Source organism: Bubalus bubalis, chromosome 13 (genome assembly GCF_019923935.1).
Source record: "Bubalus bubalis isolate 160015118507 breed Murrah chromosome 13, NDDB_SH_1, whole genome shotgun sequence".
Classification (NCBI taxonomy): Eukaryota; Metazoa; Chordata; class Mammalia; order Artiodactyla; family Bovidae; genus Bubalus; species Bubalus bubalis.
This window is the reverse complement of record NC_059169.1, coordinates 56,360,326-56,384,458: the sequence shown is the minus strand read 5'-3', so window position 1 is coordinate 56,384,458 and position 24,133 is coordinate 56,360,326. Positions and strand designations below refer to the sequence as shown.

The following is a 24,133-nucleotide window of genomic DNA, read 5'->3' as shown; positions in this document are numbered from 1 at the left end:
GTTCAACGTTGGTTCTCCCTTGGGCTGGCCTGCTGTTCTAACAGCGTCTCCCACTCCAATAAACTTTATTTCCCTCTCATTCTGTCTCATGTCTGGAAATTCTTTTCCAACCTGCACCTGGACCATGACACATAGGCTGTCTAAAGGAAGGGCTTCTGATTGATCTGGATAGAGTGAAGGGCATTCTGGCATTCGCTGCCCCAAAGACCAAAAAGACAACTGAGGGGATTTTTAGGACTTGCAGGCTACTGTAGAAACTGGATTCCAAATTTTTCCTTAATTGCTCAACCATTATATAACCTACTCAAACAGGACCAACCTGAACCACTTTGCTGGAATGCAGAACATTCCAAGGCCACGGAGACCTTAAAAAAACTTCTGGCTAAGGCCCCAGCCCTGGGGCATCCAAATTATGATCTACCCTTCTTCCTCTTGGTTCATGAAAATAAGGGAACTGCACTAGGAGTACTAACTCAACAACGTGGTGGTTACTACTGGCTCATAGGGTATTAAAGCCAACAGCTAGATTCAGTAGCCAGAGGCCTCCCCCTTGCCTCCGGGGTATGCTATGTCAGATCACAGAAGAGACAGTCATGAGTCACCTCACTGTCTTTGCTCCTCATTCTGCACAAGCCTTACTAAATTCTCATCACACACAACATTACTCAACAAGTAGACTAACTTCCCATGAGATTGTCTTGCTCTCGCCAAATATAGCTGTTCACAGAAGCTTAACCCAGCTACCTTGCTGCTGGAGGAATCAGGTATCGAAGATGAAAAACATGATTGTATTGTTTTTAACTGAAAATCTTTTATCCCCCAGGATTGACCTCTGAGAAAGCCCTATGGATAATCCTGATTTTATATAATTCACTGATGGGTCATATTTACAAGGATTTCATGGGAAATACCAAGCTGGTTATGCTGTTTCTCCAGTATCAATCCTTGAGAATGGCCCCTTACCTGATGTCTCTTCTGCCCAAGAGGCCAAATTAATAGCATTAACCAGAGCCTGCCAACTGGCAAAACAGAAATCTGCTAATATTTATTCCAACAGCCGCTACACATTTGTGGTGGCACATGATTTTAGCATGCTTTGGAAACAAAGAGGATTTTTAACATCTGCAGGGCAACCTATTAAAAATGGGAGACAAGTTGCAGAATTATTGGATGCAATTCTGCTACCAAGTGCATTAGCTATCATTAAGGTATCAGGTCATTCAAAGGCTGACACTGCAGAAGCCAAAGGGAACTCTTCAACAGATCACACCACCAAAACAGCAGCTCTGCAAAATGATAATAATCAATTAACAACTTATTTCCCTTTTCAGCTTCCTAGTAATCTAATTAACACTCTGTTAAATTTTCAGGAAACAGCTCTGAATGGAGAAAAAGATACTTAGAAACAAAAAGGAGGAAGGTTTGACTCCAATAAAGGGCTGTGCTCACTTGGTAAAGAATCTGCTTGCAGTGCAGGGGACCTGGGTTTGATCCCTGGGTTGGGAAGATCCCCGGGAGAAGGAAACAGCAACCCACTCCAGTATCATTGCCTGGAAAATCTCATGGACAGAGGAGCCTGGTGAGCTGCAGTCCATGGGGTCGCAAAGAGTCGGGCACGACTGAGTGACTAACACTTAACACTAAAGGCCTGTGGATAGGCCCAAACAGAAAGCCTATCCTTCCGTTTGGAGCTCAATACCCCACTTTACAATATATTCATGAGTTGACTCACTGGAACCCAGATAAGATGGTACTGTGGGGTAAACAATATTATTGGAAGCCATCTATCACTATAGCACAGAAAGTTTATTCTAGGTGCCCCATATGTCCGAAATACAACTCAGGAAAGCCATTACATAGTTCTCAGGGAAACTTTCTGTTACCAGCTGGCCCTTTTGAAATTTGGCAGATCGATTTTATCCAGATGCCCCCCTCTCAAGATTACCAATACGTACTTGTCATGGTTTGCATGTTTTCACATTGGATTGAGGCATTCCCATGCAGACGGGCCACCGTGCAGTTGGTAGGCAAATTAATCTTAGAAAGAGTGACTCCCATTTGGGGAGTCCCTGCAGAAATACATAGTGATAAGAAAACCCATTTCACCGGACAAACTGTTAGGGAAATTTGCAAAATCTGGCCAATTATGCAGCATTTCCATTGTGCTTACCATCCCCAGTCCTCTGGGCTGGTGGAAAGTACAAATGGAACAATTAAAATTCGGTTGGCTAGAATTGTAGTTGCTTATTCCCTACCCTGGCCAAAGGCTCTTCTGTTCTCCTCAACCTAAGGTCTACTCCCTTTGGGAAGCATCATTTGTCTCTCTTTGAAATTGTCACCGGGAGACCAATGAGACTAGAGGCAGGATTGTATGAACCTATATTATCAAAAGGGGATATGTTACATTATCATAAAGGCTTAATCAAACTCCTAAAGGAACATTCTAAACTTGTTTCTGAAGCTCATCATAGTAATCTACCTTTGGATGACGATAAGGTATCGCATGATCTGCAACCAGGAGATCATGTGTATTGGAAAAGACATCATATAAAGGACTCACTGAAACCCAGATGGAAAGGCCCTCATCAGGTTCTCTTAACTAACTCATGTGCAGCAAAATTCAAGGGAATTGACTCTTGCTTTCATTTTTCCCACTTAAAAGGGGCCCCTGCTCCAGACTGGACTATAGAAAGGGCTACTGATCTCAAACTCACTTTAAAACAATGCTTGAATAGAGGAGGAGCTACACTCACTCCAGGATGAGAAGATGACGACATCAGAGGTAGACAGCTTGCCCAAGATGCTGGACCTGACCCACATGATCATTTATAATGCTTTCCTGACTTCTTGGACCTTTGCATATGAATCAAATGTTTTCATGGCATGGGCATAATCCTATGCTAATTTTAAAAATCTGTCCAATTGTTGGTTTGTGGCCAGTTAACCTGCAGCTAGTACTTCTGGGTTGCCTTGGTCTCCCCTTCAAGGCTCTGATCGGATAGCTCTTAGGAAATTTATTTTAAAAGAAAGAGAGTTCAACTCTGTTTTGTCTACTCCTGATATTACTAGATGGGATCCTCTCAATTGGCCAATTAATAATATCTGCTCTGACCCTGGCCATAAATTTAAGTTTTCTGTTAGGATTACTCAAGCTCCTTCAGAGCAGCAAGCTAAATCACAATCAAAAACTGTAACTTCTCATCTATTAAAAGGAAAACTTCCACAATTATGGGATGGATCCATGTGGTTAACACCAGGATATGGTCACTTAAGTTTAAAAGCTCCCCTATGTTGGGGACAATTAAATCATACTAAGGATGATCAACCTAGTAATATCAGGAAACTAGGCTGGTTGCCTTATGAACAATGCCTACATATTATTACCCTTAGAGAGAGTGACTGGTATGGAACTGACTGGGTCAGATGACCAGAGATTTGCTGGGTTGCACCTAATGGAACTCAGTGGATTTGTGGTACTAATTTATGGCCTTGGCTTCCATTGGGATGGATAGGAAAGTGTACCCTGGGATTCTCATGGATGCAAGTATAAGACTTATACATAACAAATTAGAGGTAACTCTAGCCAATCTACCATTGATGTGAGCCTGATGGGTCAAATGGTCTGTATTCCACCGGTATGATCATTTAGGAGCTATTCTTGTGCCTCTAGTAGGATTAGAAGATGTAATTTCCCATATTGAAACCTTAACAGATTTCACTCAACAAGTTTTAAATGATACTAACCAGGCTATTAGCCTGTTGACCTCTGAGGTCTCTACGATGAGAAAGAAGTGTTACAAAACCACATGGCCCTTGACATCCTTGCAGCAGCTCAGGGAGGCACCTGTGCCATAATTCAAACTGAATGTTGTGTTTTTACACCTGATGAATCCTCTAATATAACACATTTGATGAACCATATGAAAAATAAGATTTATGCCTTAGGTGACCCACTCCCTAGTCTTGATGATCTTTTAAAATACTGGTTTGGTGTGGGATGCTCATGGCTAAAATATTTACTTATAATTCCACTAATGTTATTAACTATACTATTGTATTTTGCCTGTTTTACAAGATTATTATTTCTTGTATTACCAAGTGTATGACCGAGCTTCCAATCAGATTAATGATGACTAGACTTGAAGCAGTTGATCAAATGTATAGCTCTGTTTGTGATCAATGATTGTAGCCTAAGAGGCAGCACCTCAGATAGCTCTGGAGACCACTCCAAAGAGGTAGTAGGGGAAGGTCAATATATAGGATTTTGGTGAAGGGGAGGTGGGGGGAAGAGTTCATTACCATTAAGCATTCCTAGATATGGGAAGATGCAATGATAGGGAATACTTTTCTGGACCATAACTAGAAGACAGGTGTCCGGAGAACTTTAACTATGAAGACCTAGTCCAGTAATAGCACATTGAGTGGCTTATCAGTGAAAACCTTCTTCAGGACTGGAAACGAGCCTCCCCAGCAACACAGGACAAAATGGCCATGAAATGCCCCTCAAAGTATGGTTGGATTTATGACCACAAGGGGGCCGTGTCAACTACAAATTGGCACTTGCCAAGATTGTTGCCAATGACTGTACAACAAGGGCATTCGCAATCTGCCTCTGCGGAAACCAAACCCTGCATTGTTGCAGCTGTTGACCTTCAACACCTCCTGAGGGAGTTCAGGGTGGAGTAAGGCACTCTGTGCTCCAGGCAATCTGGTCAGTTCAGTTCAGTTCAGTCGCTCAGTAATGTCCGACTCTTTGCAACCCCATGAATCGCAGCACACCAGGCCTCCCTGTCCATCACCAACTCCTGGAGTTCACTCAGACTCACGTCCATCAAGTCAGTGATGCCATCCAGCCATCTCATCCTCTGTCGTCCCCTTCTCCTCCTGCCCACAATCCCTCTCAGCATCAGAGTCTTTTCCAATGAGTCAACTCTTCACATGAGGTAGCCAAAGTACTGGAGTTTCAGCTTTAGCATCATTCCTTCCAAAGAAATCCCAGGGCTGATCTCCTTTAGAATGGACTGCTTGGATCTCCTTGCAGTCCAAGGGACTCTCAAGAGTCTTCTCCAACACCACAGTTCAAAAGCACCAATTCTTCAGCGCTCAGCCTTCTTCACAGTTCAACTCTCACATCCATACATGACCACAGGAAAACCCATAGCCTTGACTAGACGAATATTTGTTGGCAAAGTAATGTCTCTGCTTTTGAATATGCTATCTAGGTTGGTCATAACTTTCCTTCCAAGGAGTAAGCGTCTTTTAATTTCATGGCTGCAGTCACCATCTGCAGTGATTTTGGAGCCCAGAAAAATAAAGTCTGACACTGTTTCCATTGTTTCCCCATCTATTTCCCATGAAGTGATGGGACCAGATGCCATGATCTTAGTTTTCTGAATGTTGAGCTTTAAGCCACCTTTTTCACTCTCCACTTTCACTTTCATCAAGAGGCTTTTTAGTTCCTCTTCCCTTTCTGCCATAAGGGTGGTGTCATCTGCATATGTGAGGTTATTGATATTTCTCCCGGAAATCTTGATTCTAGTTTGTGCTTCTTCCAGCCCAGCGTTTCTCATGATGTACTCTGCATAGAAGTTAAAGAAGCAGGGTGACAATATACAGCCTTGATGTACTCCTTTTCCTATTTGGAACCAGTCTGTTGTTCCATGTCCAGTTCTAACTGTTGCTTCCTGACCTGCATACAGGTTTCTCAAGAGGCAGTTCAGGTGGTCTGGTATTCCCATCTCTTTCAGAATTTTCCACAGTTGATTGTGATCCACACAAAGGATTTGGCATAGTCAATAAAGCAGAAATAGATGTTTTTCTGGAACTCTCTTGCTTTTTTGATGATCCAGCAGATGTTGGCAATTTGATCTCTAGTTCCTCTGCCTTTTCTAAAACCAGCTTGAACATCTGGAAGTTCATGGTTCACATACTGCTGAAGCCTGGCTTGGAGAATTTTGAGCCTTACTTTACTAGCGTGTGAGATGAGTGCAATCGTGCGGCAGTTTGAGCATTCTTTGGCGTTGCCTTTCTTTGGGACTGGAATGAAAACTGACCTTTTCCAGTCCTGTGGCCACTGCTGAGTTTTCCAAATGTGCTGGCATATTGAGTGCAGCACTTTCACAGCATCATCTTTCAAAATTTAAAATAGCTCCACTGGAATTCCATCACCTCCACTAGCTTTGTTCGTAGTGATGCTTTCTAAGGCCCACTTGACTTCACATTCCAGGATGTCTGGCTCTAGGTGAGTGATCATACCATCGTGATTATCTTGGTCATGAAGATCTTTTTTGTACAGTTCAGACAGGTCTTTAGATTGATGTTTTAGGAACAGATTTTATGATCTCAATCCTTGCATCTCCTCATATCTAGAAAAGCAATAAATCCCTTCATGGTGACATCAGATCCTTGTGACTAGCAGAAAACTTTTTGTAAAAAGAATGCTTAATGGTATTGAACTCCCCCCTTCACCAAAATCCTATATATTGACCTTCCCCTACTACCTCTTTGGAGCAGTCTCCAGAGCTATCTGAGGTGCTTTCTCCTGGGCTGCAGTTCTCATTTTGCCCCAAATAAAACTTAACTCACAACTCTCAAGTTGTACATCTTTTTAGTTGACAGCTGGGAGAAATATCAATAACTTCAGATATGTAAATGACACCACCCCTTATGGCAGAAAGCAAAGAAGAACTAAAGAGCCTCTTGATGAAAGCAAAGAGGACAGTGAAAAAATTGGCTTAAAACTCAGCATTCAGAAAACCAAGATCATGGCATCTGGTCCCCTCACTTCATGGCAGATAGATGGGGAAACAATGGAAATAGTGAGAGACTTTATTCTGGGGGGCTCCAAAATCACTGCAGTTGGTGACTGCAGCCATGAAATTAAAAGACGCTTGCTCCTTGGAAGAAAAGTTATGATCAATCTAGACAGCATATTAAAAAGCAGATTACTTTGCCGACAAAGGTCCATCTGGTCAAAGCTATGGTTTTTCCAGTAGTCATATATGGATGTGAGAGTTGGACAATAAAGAAAGCTGAATGCCGAAGAATTGATGCTTTTGAACTGTGGTGTTGGAGAAGACTCTTGAGAGTCCTTTGGACAACAAGGAGATCCAGCCAGTCCATCCTAAAGGGAATCATTCCTGAATATTTACTGGAAGGACTGATGCTGAAGCTGAAATTCCAATACTTTGGCCACCCGATGCAAAGAACTGACTCATTGGAAAAGACTCTGATGCTGGGAAAGACTGAAGGTGGGAGGAGAAGGGGACGACAGAGGATGAGATGGTTGAGTGGCATCACTGACTTGATGAACATGGGTTTGAGTAGGCTCTGGGAGTTGGTGATGTACAGGGAAGCCAAGCCCGGCGTTTGGCAGTCTGTGGGGTTGCAAAGAGTTGGACACGACTGAGCAACGGAACTGAACTGACATTATTGATTATAACAATTGGTGTGTTCAATTTAACTGTCTTGAAATTGTGTTACTTGCTCAGTTGTGTGGACTCTTTGAGACCCCATAAACTGCAGACTGCCAGACTATGCATGGAATTTCCCATTCAAGAATAACTGTCTTATGGACAACTTTTAACCAGAAGATGGTGCTCGAGAGCCAAGATAGGAAATCTTGGCACGTTACGGCTTTCGTTCTTTTCCTCTGTTTTGAAAGGCCTGGAGTCATACTCTTCAGATTAGCCCTTGAGCCCAAAGTTCAGCAGCCAGATACATGTGAAGTTAGCCAAGCTCACTTCAGGAATGGGTCCTCCAACGATGTGTTTTCACAAGCATACGATTGGGAGTTAACAATTTGTTGACAATAAGGAAACGGATAAATCAATCACCAGCATGAGAAAATGAGACTTGGGTCTGCTCTAACAAGCAGTGTACAATTGGTGAGGTTGGTGCTATGGCCTACGTGTCTGTATGGTAGATCACCCCAGATCCGAAGGAGCGGGGTGAGTCTATTCTGTGACTCATTGTTTTGGCCATAAGACAGATTGCCTGAATGTGAACAATTGCTGACCACGGTAAAAGCAGTACAGAGCCGTGCTGTATGCCATTCTTATTCATGCAACTCTTTCTCCAAGTTTGAAGTTATTTGCAAGTAAAAAGTAAAAACAAAAAGCAAGTTTCCTAGTTTACAGAGTCAGTCAGACATGACATGATTTTATCATTTGGATAACAGTAGCGCTGACACTGCCCTTAGCTTACTTCATAGGAAAAGGACACTCAAATACGGGAGTTGGCGGAAACCTACAGCCAACTGTGAAATGATATGTCATGAGCATTAATCAAGGGAGTTTCAAGATTTGATACGTGTCAGTGATCTGAATCTCAAGTGCTCACAGTCCGAGGAATCGTCGAGTCTCCAGTGACCAGAGACGTGGCAGTGTGTCTGAATTCTTCCAGAGAGGCACGGGGAAAGGTGAGGAGCTAGGTTTTGGCTTTCTTTATTTGTCTTTTAAAAAGAATCTTCCAGCTTAGAGAGCTTGCTCACTCTTCATCCATGACTCAGCCAGGATAATCCCCGCCTGTGCTAGAACATCTCCTCCTCACACCTAAACCACAAGTGGCTGTGCCTCCAGGCCGGGGGGTTGAGATCTATCCAAGTAAAGTAAAGTAAACCAGCCCCGATCTTCAGCTTTACCTGCAGGACGACCAGAACAGGACCCACCATGATGAAGAAAACAGCAGCAAGGGCTGTGCTGGGAGGCAGTGCCTCATATTTTTATTACTTGGAGTCTGTCTTAATCTTTCTCTTCCTATCAGGCAACATATGGATTATATTTTCTCAAAAATCAGACTGAGTTTGGCAGCCCCGTGCAGATTCTGGAAATGTATGAATGAGTTCAGAGGGAAGTGGGCTTTTCTTTTTTTGCTTGTTTGCTTGTGTTTTTTTGTTTTGTTTCTGAGCACTTAGTGTTCATTTTCTACCAAGAGGATATCGGATATGCAAGTACGTCTGAAATAGAGCTGTGGACGTTGGGAGTTCTCCTCTCCTGTGGCTTCAGCACTCAGTATCAGGACCACTGTGTTCAGTTGGCAGGGCTTCTCCACGTGGAGTGAGAGATACGGGTTTTACTGCACTCTATAAATACGCCACTTATTGGCTCCAACACATTTATGTTCCCCTTCACTCAGTGCTCACTTAAACTGTCCAGTTTGCTTGACCTGGTCTATAAATGTAAATTGCCTACATCTGAAACCCACTCTGGTTGCCTTCTGAATGCACAGGAACTAGACTCACATTACTTCTGCAGACAGACAGAGACCAGGTCTGAAGACAGCCCTCAAGCAGGGGGTCACCTTCTTACTGTCTCTTCCCCCCACCCTCAAAAGTGTTAAATATGCATATTATTCCAAAACTTTAATTAAACTATTACAGGGATGGGATACCAGGTACATGTATGGAGGCAACATTTTGTTTTAAAATGTTTTCTCTGATGAAGGATGTCAGGAAGCTTGACTGATGTCAGAGGAACAAAGATGAACCGTGCTTGTTTTCTTTATTATGAGCCTGACACTACACATTGCTTAGTAAGAGTCAAGAATTACTGGAGGAATCTGGAGAGTTTAACTAGTCTTGGCCCTCTCTATGGCACAGCTGTTCTAAGACATCCTTCCCTCTTCTGAGGCTGGAGTTTGTGTCGTCAGTCACTTCAGTCATGTCTGACTCTTTGCAAGCCCATGGACTGTAGCCTGCCAGGCTCCTCCATCCATGGAGTTTTCCCAGCAAGAATACTCTTGCTGGGAAAGCCATTTCTTCCTCCAGGGGATCTTCCCAACCCAGGGATGGAAACTGCATCTCCCACTGTAGGCAGATTCTTTCTGCTGAGCCATCGGGGAAGCACAAGCTCTTTAGGAAGGTGTGGGCTAGGCAGTTTCACCCCCCATTTTCATCCTCCGTGTTCCTGCTTCTGCATCTACACTGGCTAGACAGACTGCTGCAAGCATCACTCTCCGTGATTTGATTCCACTTGCTCTAGTCTGCTTTCTCTGTCCTGGAGACTAAAGCCCACATCGTTAAAGGGTGTTCTGAAACAAATCCATAATCTTTTTTCCCTCAGTCACAGTAGCTCATCACCTGTAGCCTTTCTATACGTTCCAGCTTTCCACTTTTTAAATATTTTCTTCTGGACTTATCTCTAAAGTCAATCAACCTACTTCCAGAAATAGAATTAAAAATAGAACTAAAAATATGTACACCTTATAAAATCAAACTGCTGTGCACCAAAAGGTGATCGAGATTGAGAATGCCAGTGGTCTGTCATCTTCTAAGGCATCTCATTTGTGTTACCTTAGTAACTGGTTCATTGACCATAAAGACTGCGAAAGGAATGCGAATGATACTTGTGTTAAAATTAATTGGATGACATTCTGTGTAGGCTGGAAATTCCTTTTTAACTTCTTTGGAAATTTTAGAGAAGTGGACGAAGAAACGTTTTTAAAATGCGTTCTTAGTAAACTTATTAGGAGAGACACTGTAATGATAATCAAAGAATTCAGCACAATGCCCAGCACATACCAGATGTTCAATAGTCAGTGGTCCTTATTAGCTGACGGAGCTTCAGTCTTTGAGCTATTCAAGCATATGTTCTAATGTAAAAACATTAAAAAAAAAAACAACAACTCTTTCTTCTAATTAGGTAATGAAGGCTAGCCAGTTGGAAACTGTCCAGAGAACAGTTACATTATCTGAGAACTTACAATATCAAGCAAGCAGCGCCCTGAATGCTGCAAAGCTGCAGAATGGTCTGAAATACTTGAGTCTGAAGTATAATTGGGCCGCTAACTTAGATTCATGGGACACAGACTCATCAAACCTTTCTCCGCTCATCTGAATACCACACAGTACAGAACATTCTTCCTATATTCTTTTAGTGAAGACATTTTGAGGAAACACAAATGTGGGGTGTTATCCAAGGTCTTTTAAAGAAATGTGAAGTTTAATTCAGTTGCTTCCTGAGAGGCTGACTTCTTGCAAAAGCCAAGGAAAATCTCATACTAATCCAAAAGGTACCCAAAAAAATGTCGACACCGTAACACAGGGGAGGGCTCAGTTTGGAAAAGTTAAAGTGTTTGGACAGGGGTAATTACGAGGGCTGTGAGGCTGCATTGTAAATTCCATCATCCCGTTTCTGCTCAAATAAGCAGCACAATGGTTCTTTTATCTTTTTATGTTTTTACCAGGAGACTAGTAAGGCAGCTTTGATGAAGGAAATTCCCATTTATGTCAAATCTAAACACCCAGGATGAATGAGATTTTTTTCCCCTATGACCCGGGCATATAAAAACAATGATCTTAAGAGTAAGAAATCCCAAGGAACCAATGGTCTCAACGTGACCTCTGAATTATTAAGTTAAAAATATGAAATTTGAATTCTGTGTAAAATGACATCCTTTCATACAACACAGCATTAGACATAACTCCAGGTTGTCTTGCTCTGCAGGGGCCAGCCCTGCCCCACCTGGAAAGTCCTCTCCATTGGGGGAATCCTTGGGTGACTGAACTTCTCAGACTCACCTTTGTGGTACCCACTGAAGCTGGCAGCCTGCTGGGACAGCCCTGGGTCTCAGTGGTACCCAGAGCTCCAGTGGCCATGCTTCTGCTTGGGGAAAGGCCTGGTGATGTCCCACCCCACACAACACTGCCAACGATGGAAGCTTCTGGCACTGGTTCTATGGATGGCAAACTTTCCCGTTTCACCTAGTGACAGCCAGGAAACAGCTTGTTTCTCTTCTCAGCTTCCTTCATTGCAAAGCCACTCTCACCTTCAGCCTCAAAAGGATTCTGTTAGGCGGGGCCCTGGGAGGCTCCAAGCAGGAGCTCCCTCCCTCTGAGCCTGCCTTCCAGGGCTTTCATCCCCAGCGTCCTCTGCCCTCTTAGAGTCACACTGAGGGATTAGGGCTTCAGCCTGTGCATTTGGTGGTGGTGTGGAGGCGGGGAGGGTCATAACTGAATTCCATAATGGAGAACTTGCAGCATTCATTGTAGAGGGTAGGAATTATACTCAGAAGTGTCTGACCATGTCTAGCTCCCTTGGTTTGCCATCGTCTTTTCAAAGTTTATCCGTTCTGTAGCAGATGTCAATACTTCATTCCTTTTTATGGCCAAATAATATCCCAGTTGTATGGTCTGACCACCTTTTGTTTATCTGATCATCAGTGGCTGCACACTGAGTTGTTTCTACTTTTTGACAATGATAAATAGTGCTGTTATGTGTACAATTTTTTGTATGGACACAAGTTTCCAGCTCTTTTGGGTCTGGGCACCTAGGAGTGGAATTGCGGGGTTGTAGAGCAATTCTGTAACTTGAGGAAACGTCAAGTTGCTCCGCACGGTGGTTCGTATTCCCAGTTAGCAAAGTGCAAGGTTTCCAGTTTCTCTCCAACACTTGTTATTTTCTGTTTATTATTATCTTTAGCATTGCTACTATTGCCATCCTAGTAGGTGCGAAGTATTATTGTGATAGTGCCTGGTCTTCCTCTTGACGGTATAGAATCTGCCTGCAATGAGGGCGGCTGTTTCGATCCCTGGGTTGGGAAGATGTTGAACATCTTTTCATGCATTTGTCAGTCTGTCTTCTTTGGAGAAATGTCTATTCAAATTCTCTGCTTGTTTTCTGATTGGATTGTTTTTGAGTTGTATATACACTCTGGATACTAGACTCTTCTCATATACTTTGTAAAAACTTGCCGCAGGCTTTTTGATGTTGTGTTGATTTTATTTATGCCACCCTTTTAGATACTCTGGCATTACTGGAAGTCCTGGCTGGTGTTTAACTCCATATCTTCAAAAAGAAAATATACCACTAGTAAACATAAAAATCAACATAAAAATGGTTCATTAAACTGTGGAGTTAGGGGTGAGGATGGGGCAGGAAGAGAAGTATGCTAAATGTTTAAAGTGAATAGTAGATGAGAAGGAAAAGAATTTTAAATAAGGAAATTACTTTCCTGAAAGTCAGTGTATTAATTACAGGGAAAAAAACAGGAGGATGAAAGATGAAAACTTTTAAAACAACAGGAATTTTTTTTCAGAGTTTTATGACCATTTTTATTTTCAGATGAGGTTAGGTAACCACAAGACAAAATTAAAAGAAAGGTAAATTAGCATATTTGTTTGGGTTTGTGGTCTCATTCATTAACACAAACACTTTAACTTGAAAGAAATTCTGGTAAACCAAATGTGAGTTTTCAATACTACTCCCATTTATAAAAGAGGAGGGAAAGAAGTGAATGAACCCAGGGAAAGACATTCTTCCTAAACAGACTGCTGACTGGTGTGCAGATGGTAGCAACCTTCTGCTCTTCCTGAAATTTATAGAAAATCACTGTAGATCTTGCAATTTTTAGAACTGCCAGACAAATGAAATATGACTACCCTCATATGAGTTGCATCAAGTCCAGTTAGCAAAGTTATAAGTAAGCATTTCTGTAGTTCTATGACTGTACTTGTACTCTTGAAGATATATCAGAAGTTTGTTTTTAAATAATTGCATTTTATTCATATATATCTGTATATAGGCATAGACTGAAAGATAAAACAAACTGAAAATCTGTAGTTAGTGTCTATAGAACTCAACTTTTTAAAAGGGGGAAGGGCACACCTTCATCGGTGTTTAAATCTACACTGGCAGACTGCCTGACATTTAGTTTTGATTATAATAAATTATTATTACCACTACCTACATGTTTTGATAACTAATTACAGCTGCTCAGAAGAGACTAGTAAAATAGTTTAAGGCTGTCTGTTAAGGATGGTCAGGGAATATTTTATGGAAGGAGTCCGACCGCCTTACTATGTTCAGGTAGCACCTCTCACAGAGATGCCCAGTAAGTACCTGACAGCTTATTTTATAAAACTTCAGTACAACATACTGGATACACAAAGAAAAAGTAAAATCAAGTCAGAGGGAGGAACAGAGTGATATAAAGTCTCCATGAGCATTGAACACAGTCAACCACCGCATTGAGTAACCACAGGAGAGGCCACTCCTTCACTCTTAGGGAATACACAAACACAGCGGTGGGAAAAAAAAGGATGAATTTGCTCAAAGCTTTGCACTTCCAAGTCTGCTGGTTGTGGACTAAATTGTGAACTGTTTGGGAAAAACTTCTTGTGTTTAGGCTCAGGTATTACCAGGTCATAAATCAATTTCCATATGAAAATGAGCATCACTGCTTTCTTCATTAGTAAACTGACAAATGGTGGGTGTTTTGGAGAAGTGGATAAATGTATAGTGGAAGGAAGCTATGACACAGGTGCTGTCTGAAGAAATGGACAGTTCCCTTGCATTTTTTCCCCCCAAGACAAAAAGCAAGGTAAAGTATTAAGCCTTTAAACACCACCCTAGTTATTTTACGGTGCCATAGGAGAACAATGCCGCCTAACCATCTGGTGATTGGTGTAGACTCTGAAGTTCATTCCAGGCTTTCTGCAGTGGAGCCTGGTGACCAGCAGCATGATGGGCAGGCTTTGGAGTCCAGGAAACTGTCACTTCCTGTTTATAAGGACTGCGCGGGCTATCCTCACCAGTTAAGTGGGGCAAGTCATCATGTCTTCTTTGCGGGGTTGCTGTGAGGATTACTCAGGTAAAACTCAGCCCTGTGTCCAGCATAGAGGAAGCACTCAATAAACGTTTGCTCATAGTATCTTCTAAGAAAAAGACCCAACCTTAACACCTCAGTCTTCCCTCCGCTTCATCTGGACTATTGCCATTGCTCTGATGATTCTTCTGACCCTCCCACCCACCTCGCCGCCCCCAGGTTATGTGCTTAAACTGACTCTGGACATCACCACTCAGCTTTATAATACCGTCTTTGCTTAGTCAGTTCTTTGTGTCTTTGTCCAATTTCCATTGACTTTCAGCTCTGTTTGGAGGAGATGGCCAGGATGTCTGGCTTTTTGGAGAACCCCCAGTACCCAACCCAGAGCACAGTACACCGTGACTGCTTAGCATGTAGTTGTGAAACAAGTAATTTGATATTAAAATTTTGTTAATTTGCTTGGTTTAGAAAACTTCCTGGCTGGTGCATTTAAATGCACAATTTTCTGAAGCTAAAAATACACCCCTCCCCACAGTGCAATGAAGTAAAGTGCAGTGTTTGGAGAGAGGTTTACTGAAGAGTAAGATGTTTGTTTCCACGGCGTAGGGTAGGTTTTTCCCTTTGATTCTGTGTGGTGGGTGGCAGCGTAGCCACCCTACTTGAGTTGGACAGGTGACCCAGCCGACACAAGTGCTGGGCGGTGCTGAACAGCAGTGTCTTTGCTGTGAATAAAACTGCCTTGTGTTCCACGGTCATGGACTTGAAAGGGACCTCTGCAGGTCGTGTGTGTATGCTAAGTTGCTCAGTTGTCTTTGACTCTTTGTGACTCCACGGACTGTAGCCCATCAGGTTCCTCTGTCCTGGGATTCTCCAGGCAAGAATACTGGAGTGACTTGCCATGCCCTCCTCCAAGGGTTCATCCCAATCCAGGGATTGAACCCGTGTTTTTTATGTCTCCTGCATTGGCAGGCAGGTTCCTTACCCCTAGTGCTTCCTGGGAAACCCCTGCAGGTCCTGTGCTCCACTTTACAGATCAGGAGCCCAGCACAGTGCAGGGTTCTTCTTCTGGTCAGATGAGGCCTAGATTTCAGGTTGCAGACTAGCAGACCTTGTTGGCTGGGTCACCAGATCCTTTAAAAATAATCGTGGCGTCTTTAATAGCATCAGCACCTGTTGCTGCGGCTTCCGCAGGTCAGCAACTATCAATTTCTCCTCCTCAAAGCCGCGCTGCGGGTCTGTCGGGAGCCTTGTTTGCTTCCTCCCACAGCTGTCTACACCGCCGGGGCCAAATGGGGGGCCCTTTCTGCCTGGATCCAATAAATCGCTCAGCCCAAATTTAGAAAGATAAGAAGCGACACAAATCATCCGGAAGGAGGCCCCATTCGGGCATTCTCCGTCCCACCTAGGAGAGCCTCGAGCCCACCGCGGGGCCCCCAGTCCGTGCGTGGCTGGCCGAAGCCTGGACAGCATGGGCCTGGAACTAAGTGGGGCAGTGATTCTGAGCGACAACTTCAGTGTCTGCCAAGTGGAGCGCAGTTATCATCCTTCTTTGGGAAGTTTTGAGCATCAAACCGAACTGTGAATGCCTAAGACCTGCAGAAACACGTTTAGTTTGTCCTTATTGCCAAGACTGCTGTTACTGTGTCAGCTCCGGCCCGGGTCTCCCTCCCGCCTTCCAGCCGGCAGCCCACCGCCGGCGACTGCCGGAGTCCGAAGGTGAAGGGCCGGCGGCCGGGGAGGCCGGAGCAGGGGGGCGGTGGTCCAGCGCGCATGCGCGTCCGCGGCGCCCGCCCCTCTTAAGAGCGCAGCGCTGCCGCCGGGCCCCAGAGTCGGAGCCGCGCGCGCCCGCGCGGGGTCCCTACGCTCGGCTTCGTCCGCAGCCCCGGGGGGTCAAGACTTCCGTGGGAGGCGCCCGGCTGTGCGCGCCCCCTACCCACCTCCCCCCGCCCCCCGCGAGGGCGCACCGCCCGGGGAGAAGGAGCGCCGGACAGAGCTGGCCGCGGCCGGAGAGCAGAGGAGGGGAGCGGGGCGAGCCGCCCGCCTGGATCCGCGCCCAGCAGCAGCCGCTGCCACCGCCAGCCCGGCCGGCTCCCGGGACCGCGGCGGGGCGCTCCGGACCCTCATCTACGTCCCGGACGCCCGCGAGCGTCTGGAGGACCGACCGTCCGGCAGCGGAGCGGATCGTGGGGGCTGCGGCCGGGTGGTGGGGAGGTGCGCTACCCGGGCGGCGCGGCCGGAGCCATGCGGACCGAGCTCGGAGCGCAGAAGGCTGGGCGCGGCAGACCGCTGCACTTGCTGCCCGGAGCCCTGCGCCCGCTGCCCGGCTTCCTGGGCTCTTCTCACAGCCCGCGCGGGGTATAAAAGCGAAGAGACGCACTCGGGACCCCGGGGCTTAAACTCTGCGGAGCGCCCTGGCTCCGGGGACGCCCACTGGTGGTCCGACTAGATTGATCGCCCCCTCGGGGATGCACGGGCAGGGTCCCGTCGCGGTTGAAGCCTCCGGGGGCTACGCGACGGCAGCCCCGGGGACCCTCTGACTCGTAACCCGGAGAGCTCGGTCGGCGAGTGCCCACGAGTCCAAGGCTGCCTCTGCTCGGACCGCGCCGCCGGCCGAGGGAGGGCATGGCTTAGGTCCCGGACGTCGCGGCGGGGGCGGTGACCCGCGGACCGGACACTCGGCGAAGAGGACCCAGCCTCGGCACCGCGGGGACCAGGGCGCCGGAGTCGGTTCTGCGCCCTCGGAAGACGTGCCGCCCGCGCCCAGGGTGGTGCCATGTGGGCCGGCCGCCACCCGGACGCCGCTTCGCTCCTGCGGCTGCTGCTGGCTGCGCTGCTGGCGGCCGGGGCGCTGGCCAGCGGCGAGTACTGCCACGGCTGGCTGGACGCGCAGGGCGTCTGGCGCCTCGGCTTCCAGTGCCCCGAGCGCTTCGACGGCGGCGATGCCACCATCTGCTGCGGCAGCTGCGCGCTGCGCTACTGCTGCTCCAGCGCCGACGCGCGCCTGGACCAGGGCGGCTGCGACAACGACCGCCAGCAGGGCCCCGGCGAGCCCGGCCGCGCGGACAAAGACGGCCCCGACGGCTCGGCAGGTAGGCGGGCTGGGCCGAGCAGGGCGAGCCGGAAGGGGCGGAAGGGGCGCTGGCTCGCCGGCGTGCCCCACGAGCCTGGAGAGGGGGAGGGAGTTATGAGCCTACGATTGCGGGCCTGGGGTCTGGACTGGGGCGGGGGTTGGTGGGCGGGGGACGGTGTCTGCACTCTGGCCCGGCCTTTAATGTGTGCGGAACCGGACACCGGTTCAGTGCCCTGGGCCTCAGTTGCCCCATCTGTCAGCTAGAGAGTGGCTTGGCTTGGATTTTTCCCGAAACAAACAAGATCATAACATGCAAGTAAGGGTTGGCCACAGACGCCCCACGTTCCTCCTCCCCGGGGGTCTCTGTGCCCCTCCCGGTGTCTCCTGTCTCCATGAATATAAGTCCCAGGAAAGGGTCCTGTCCTGGCGGTGGCACCCGAGGGCTCCCCAGAGGGAAGACAGCTCCGGGGCCTTCCCCGGGGTGATGGTGACGCGGCGCCCCCAGAGCCCGGGAGAGTCTAGCTCTCCCTAAGACACGGCTCCCCCGGCCGTGTCTCCTTACCTAGTGAGTGCGACATCAGAGCGCTGCCAGGCTTGCTCTTTATGGCTTTGATTTTTTTTTATTATAGTTTTTCAAATTGCCCAAGTTAGAGTTGGAAAAATATACGCCTGAAAGCATTTGATAGGTTCCACTTCCTCTGCTTGTCACCAGTCTCCAAGACCCCTTCCTACCTCAAGACATACCCAGGATGTGTCCGGGGAGGGAGGAAATGGTCCGATGGAGGTGGAAGGGCACTCGTAGCCTAGAGCGGCATCTCTGTTTCTTTGGCAGGTATTGAGAAGGAGAGGACTTTGCACCCCGGGCCCCCTGGGTTCCAGCTGCCTGAGCCCCGCTCTGCTGGTCCCTCTTCCCAGAACTGGCTGGGCTTGTGAGAGGCAGCTCCTCTCGGTGTCCTTCTGTCGCACATTTCTGTTAGCCACTCTTCCTGACCTCTGCCTTGACTCAGAAGAGAAGAAGGGAAGGTGACTCCAGTCGAGGAGCTGTCCTGGAAGGCGAGCCCAGTGCAGCTGGGTGTGTGGCCGCAGAGCAGACCTGGAGCTGGAGGGAGGAGCCAAGGGCACACGGCTCCAGGGGCCTGCCGAGTTGGCTGTAGATGGCCTCCCATTCGCCGCGGTGACTGCGGACTAGTCTGTGGGCAGCCAGCTTCTCACGATCCTGTCGTGTGAGCGGATGCCTTCTGAGTTGCACTTTTGGATCTGTTTTCCTAAAAACCCTGTGCTTCTGCAGTCCAGAAGGACAGCATGTCTAATCAAGCAGTCTCCAAGGGCTTCTAGGAGCACTGCCTTCTCTGCCCTGCATAGTTATTTAGGCTTCTGATTAAAATCCTGGAAAGAGAACAGTTATTTCTCCCCAAAACTCATTATGTGGACTTAGACTGCTTTCAGTTAGTTACACTATAACATTTGGGGTACTTTTTCTTAACTGTTAATTCCTTTACTTCTCAATAACATATAAGGCTGGTATCTTAGAAAATGTTATCTTCCATCATCAGCCTTTGGTTACATGCTTAATAAAGTATGTTTTACTGACAAGTCATCTTTTCTCTGTGGCTGTCTGGTTCTGTGTCCTAGAAACACCAACTCCAGAAATATCAGTGCTGTCAGAGGAGTGTGGTTAGAACAGCCGCTGCCCTAGCGGAGTTAGGACAAGAGGGTGTTTTGAGTCTCTGCCCTCGGGTGCTGGGGAGCTGCGCATCTTCCTGGACCGTGTACTGGCCGAGACCAGTGGTACCAGTCCTTGTCCTCGTGTCTTATCAGATAGTCAGGGAGATGGGAAGGAACACCTCAAAAGACATGGGCTCTTGGTCATGTAGGGTGGGGTCCATAGACCCTTCCCTCCTGGTTCTTGGTCCCCATCAAGCCCGTGTGTCCAGCTTCTGAAACCCCATAGTGCTAGGCCCACGGCACCCCCCAGATCTTTGTAAGTAAAATGATTCTAAAAATGGAGCTCACTACTGATTTTAGGAAAGTGTTTATTTTTATCTTGACAGTTTTATTTTCTGGAATAAGTCTTATTGGCTAGGTACGATGCCCACTGCTGTATGTTCTATGGCTTTCCCTGTGGTTCTCCACACAGAATTCAGTGTCCTAAGCCAGGCCTGTGACTCCTCCTCCACCACCTGGTCCTGCCTAGGCCCTTCTCTGCGCCCCTGGAGACACTTGTCCTCCTGGGTACCTTGTTTCATGCTGACGCATTGTCTGGACAGCTCCCCTGCTCCCTCCTCACCGCCCCCCATGCAGGCCCACCTCCCAGTTACCAGCCTTCAGCTTGGCAAGTGTGCATGGGAGGGCTTTTTTCCCTTAAAACCCTTCTTTGACCTTTGTGCCTTACAAACTCTTTTTGGAAATGGTTGTGACTAGAATGTGACCTAGATTTTTAATCTATTTGCCTGTGAAACAAGAACCTGCAAAAAAATGGTTGAAGTTTGCAAGGAATGCGAATAACTTTCTGGGGAAAAGAGAAAACTTTGAAATACTATCGACTCATTTCTGTGCAGACCGCACAAACTTTAGGGCAGACTGAAATGTGGGCGGTGCAGTTACAGTAGGAATTTTAGAATAAACTCAATCTGCAAAACTCATATTTTTGCTAAATTGGATATCTGCCTTAAAGAGTGTTGCGATTGGTGAGTCTAGCTGTCATCGTTAACAGCTTTGCTTTGGGAACCGACCCCACCGAGTCTACAGGCAGGTCCTATTCCTCACCCCCTTTTCCTAAGCCCCTGATAAAGGACGGTGCTTCCTGTGCTGTGCGCTGCCGACAAGCGCGCACACCAGCCCGGCCGCGGTTCTGAGATTCTGGGTACTGGTACAGCGCATTTATTCACCTCTGCTGCCCATCACTGATTTTTACTGCTTCCTTCCAGGAAGTCATCATGGTATATCTTTCTTCTTTTCTTCAGTCCCCATCTACGTGCCCTTCCTTATCGTCGGGTCAGTGTTTGTCGCCTTCATCGTCTTGGGGTCCCTCGTGGCTGCCTGCTGCTGCAGATGCCTCCGGCCCAAGCAGGAGCCGCAGCTGAGCCGGGCCCCGGGAGGGCCCCGCCTGGTGGAGACCATCCCCATGATCCCGAGTGCCAGCACCTCGCGGGGCTCCTCCTCCCGCCAGTCCAGCACAGCCGCCAGCTCCAGCTCCAGCGCCAACTCGGGGGCCCGGGCACCCCCGACCAGGTCCCAGACCAACTGTTGCCTGCCCGAGGGCACCATGAACAATGTGTACGTAAACATGCCCACGAACTTCTCTGTGCTCAACTGCCAGCAGGCCACCCAGATTGTGCCGCATCAGGGGCAGTACCTCCATCCCCCCTTCGTGGGGTACACCGTGCAGCCAGACTCAGTGCCCCTGACCCCGGTGCCCCCGTTCCTGGATGGACTGCAGACGGGCTACAGGCAGCTCCAGGCCCCCTTCCCTCACACTAACAGCGAACAGAAGATGTACCCAGCGGTGACCGTGTAACTCAGAGGGTGGCTGGGGGCCTGGACCTGACAGGGGTGAGCGGGCGCTGTGGGCTTGGGAAGGATTCCAGCCTGGAAGTCTGTGCCTGTCGGTGTTGCTTATGGCACAGTTCTGTTGGATGGCTTCATTTGCCCCCAGGCTGTATGAAAACATCTTTCTCTGAATTAGCATGTCTAGATTTGTTTATCCTGGTTTATGATTGATTTACGATGGGAAAGAGCAGTCTCTGGAGATATGGCTCCTTGACACCTGTAAGCCTTTAAGTGCCCTTGAGGTATGGCTGTCAAAAGAATTTTGTAAACAGATGAAGTGTTTTTATTATTTTGTTATTATTACTTCTTTTTTTTTTTGTACAAGATCAGAATTGCTGTTCTCTCCCCATTACCTGGGCTGGTTTCTAATAAGCATCTAAGGTTTTAGGGGAGATGCAAAGAACAACAGTTTTTATAAAAGGAAGCCAAACTGGACTCAAACGTTAGTCCTTGATCTCAGTATTTCCCAGGCACATCTTAATTTGTTGTAAAAAGATATATATATTATCTATTTTTGTGCTTTTTGGGGGGGCTGTTTTGTGCTTTTTTACCTTGTGTAGAGATCTTATTACAAAGTGATTTTCTACATTAAAAAAAAAGACTGAAAGAAATTGTATAGTTCTTAACTGATGGCATTTCAGAACTCTGGGATTATTTTAATCTTGAAGTAGTGGATGGTGTAGTAATAAAACCATTCATCCCCTTCTTGATTGTATCTTTTAAATTTCTGGCTTTACCTTGATATCTGAGAAGAAGTAATTGTTTTTGTGTTGAAATCATAAACTGTATCACCTGCTACTTCTCCAGGTTACTTTTTAATTTTGTCGTGTGGTATGGCTTGGCTTTCATTCTGTTCGGTGTTGAGATCTCCATGTCCATATGGTGCTGAGTGCAGGTAATTACTGTTGTTATAAATGTTATAACATCAGCCCTTCTGCCTAGATCTGATAAAGCATTTTCTTATTTTCCCTATAAAAACTCACATGCTTTATAAAGATACTTAGTATCGTTTCTCAGCCATAATCCCAGTCTTGGGATGAAATTTAAACCACAAATATGATTTACTGTGCAAATCATAGGCTTATTATACTGTCGTTATCAAAACGTCTTATTTTTCAAGCAAGAGGGACTGTTAAGTTGAGAAGAGCTTTTCAAAGTAGATATTGTCTTTCTTCCCCACAAAGTTGGTTCTTGTTTTCCTCGCTTAGTCCTCAGCAAGCACTGTATTCATTACCAGCATTGTGAATTATGAGTCTCAAGTGAATTTATTTGTGTATTATTCACTTATAAGAAATAAGTCAAAATGTGTGCCAGTAAATTTCCAAATGCTAGCAAAACCAAGATTTGTAATTAAATGGTCATAAGGTATGGTCTTTTACATATTTATATCTGTATCTGTGGTTATCTGTCATCAATCATCTGTCTACCTGTTTGATTGCTTATATACATCTCTACCTGTTATCTCATGACTGAATAATGTAAAACCATTGTTGGCAATTGGTGTCAACAAGATACTCCATCAAACCTCTTAATAACCAAAGGCAGGGGAAAATCATTTTACTTATTAATAAATATTTTATGGGATGAATTCTTAGGGGAGTTGTTTTTTTTTTAATTTTCATTCTACTTGGTAATTTTTCAGATGGTCTATTAAACCTGTTAATAGAGTAAAATTGCTAAAAATCATAAATACTGCTTTCTAGAACCAAGAGCCTGCCTTTAAAGGTGATTAATATCTGGGAAAGTGATGGTGTGTTCTGAATCAGTGGGTATCATTTTACGTGTGTCTTGGGAAATGTTGACAGCCCAAAACAAACAGTTCTTCTGGGGTCATTATACTATCAGGCTAGTGTGTGTTCTGTACATTGTCTTTGACGGAGGATTCTAGCTTATCTAAGGAAGTCAAATTCCTAGGAATTTGGAGGGGAAAGGAGCCTCAGAGATTGCCCAGACGAAAGATTGGCAAACTTTTTTTTTTTTTTTTTTCTGTAAAGAGCCAAATTGTAAATATTTTAGCCTTTGCCTGTTGTCTCTCAAACTATTCGGCTCTGCTGTTACAGCACAAAAGTAGCCATAAAAGGCACATAAATGAGCGTGTCTGGGCTCCAGTAAAACCTGATAGATGGACACTGAAATTTGAATTTTATGTAATTTTCATATGTTACAAAATACTCTAATTTTGATTTGATTTTTTCCCAGCCATTTCAAAATGTAAAAGCTATCATTAGCCCTGCTGCTGCTGCTGCTAAGTCGCTTCAGTTGTGTCCGACTCTGTGCGACCCCATAGACGGCAGCCCACCAGGCTTCCCCGTCCCTGGGATTCTCCAGGCAAGAACACTGGAGTGGGTTGCCATTTCCTTCTCCAATGCATGAAAGTGGAAAGTGAAAGTGAAGTCACTCAGTCGTGTCCGACTAGCGACCCCATGGACTGCAGCCTACCAGGCTCCTCCGTCCATGGGATTTTCTAGGCAAAAGTACTGGAGTGGGGTGCCATTGCCTTCTCCGATCATTAGCCCTAGGGCTATACAAATCCAGTGTGCCAGATTTGGCCATTAGGCCGTGGTTTCCCAATCCCTTGTGGCTTAGCTGGTGAAGAATCTGCCTGCAGTGCAGGAGACCTGGGTTCAGTCCCTGGGTTGGGAAGATCCCCTGGAGAAGGGAAAGGCTGCCCACTCCAGTATTCTGGTCTGGAGAATTCCATGGACTGTATAGTCCATGGGGTCACAAAGAGTTGGACACAACTGAGCGACTTTCACTTTCCCAACCCCTAATCTAGTCCATGGGCTTCCCAGGCGGCTCAGTGGTAAAGAATCCACCTGCCAGGGCAGGAGATGAGGCTTTAGTCCTTGGGTTGGGAAGATCTCTGGAGAAGGAAATGGCAACCTTCTCCACTCTTCTTACCTGGAGAATCACCATGGACAGAGGAGCCTGGGGGGTTGCAAAGAGTCGAACATGACTGAGTGGCTCACA

At 46.4% G+C, this 24,133-nt stretch overlaps 1 protein-coding gene across 1 annotated transcript; it reads left to right on the top strand.

Annotated features, from left to right (window-relative positions):
* The first annotated feature begins 17,317 nt into the window (after positions 1–17,317).
* SHISA2 (shisa family member 2) lies at positions 17,318–22,757 on the top strand. The gene is made up of 2 exons (XM_006070954.4): positions 17,318–17,633; positions 20,578–22,757. The coding sequence occupies exons 1-2, from the start codon at positions 17,318–17,320 to the stop codon at positions 21,129–21,131; spliced, it is 870 nt and encodes a 289-aa protein (XP_006071016.1). The 3' UTR covers positions 21,132–22,757.
* The last annotated feature ends 1,376 nt before the right edge of the window (positions 22,758–24,133 follow it).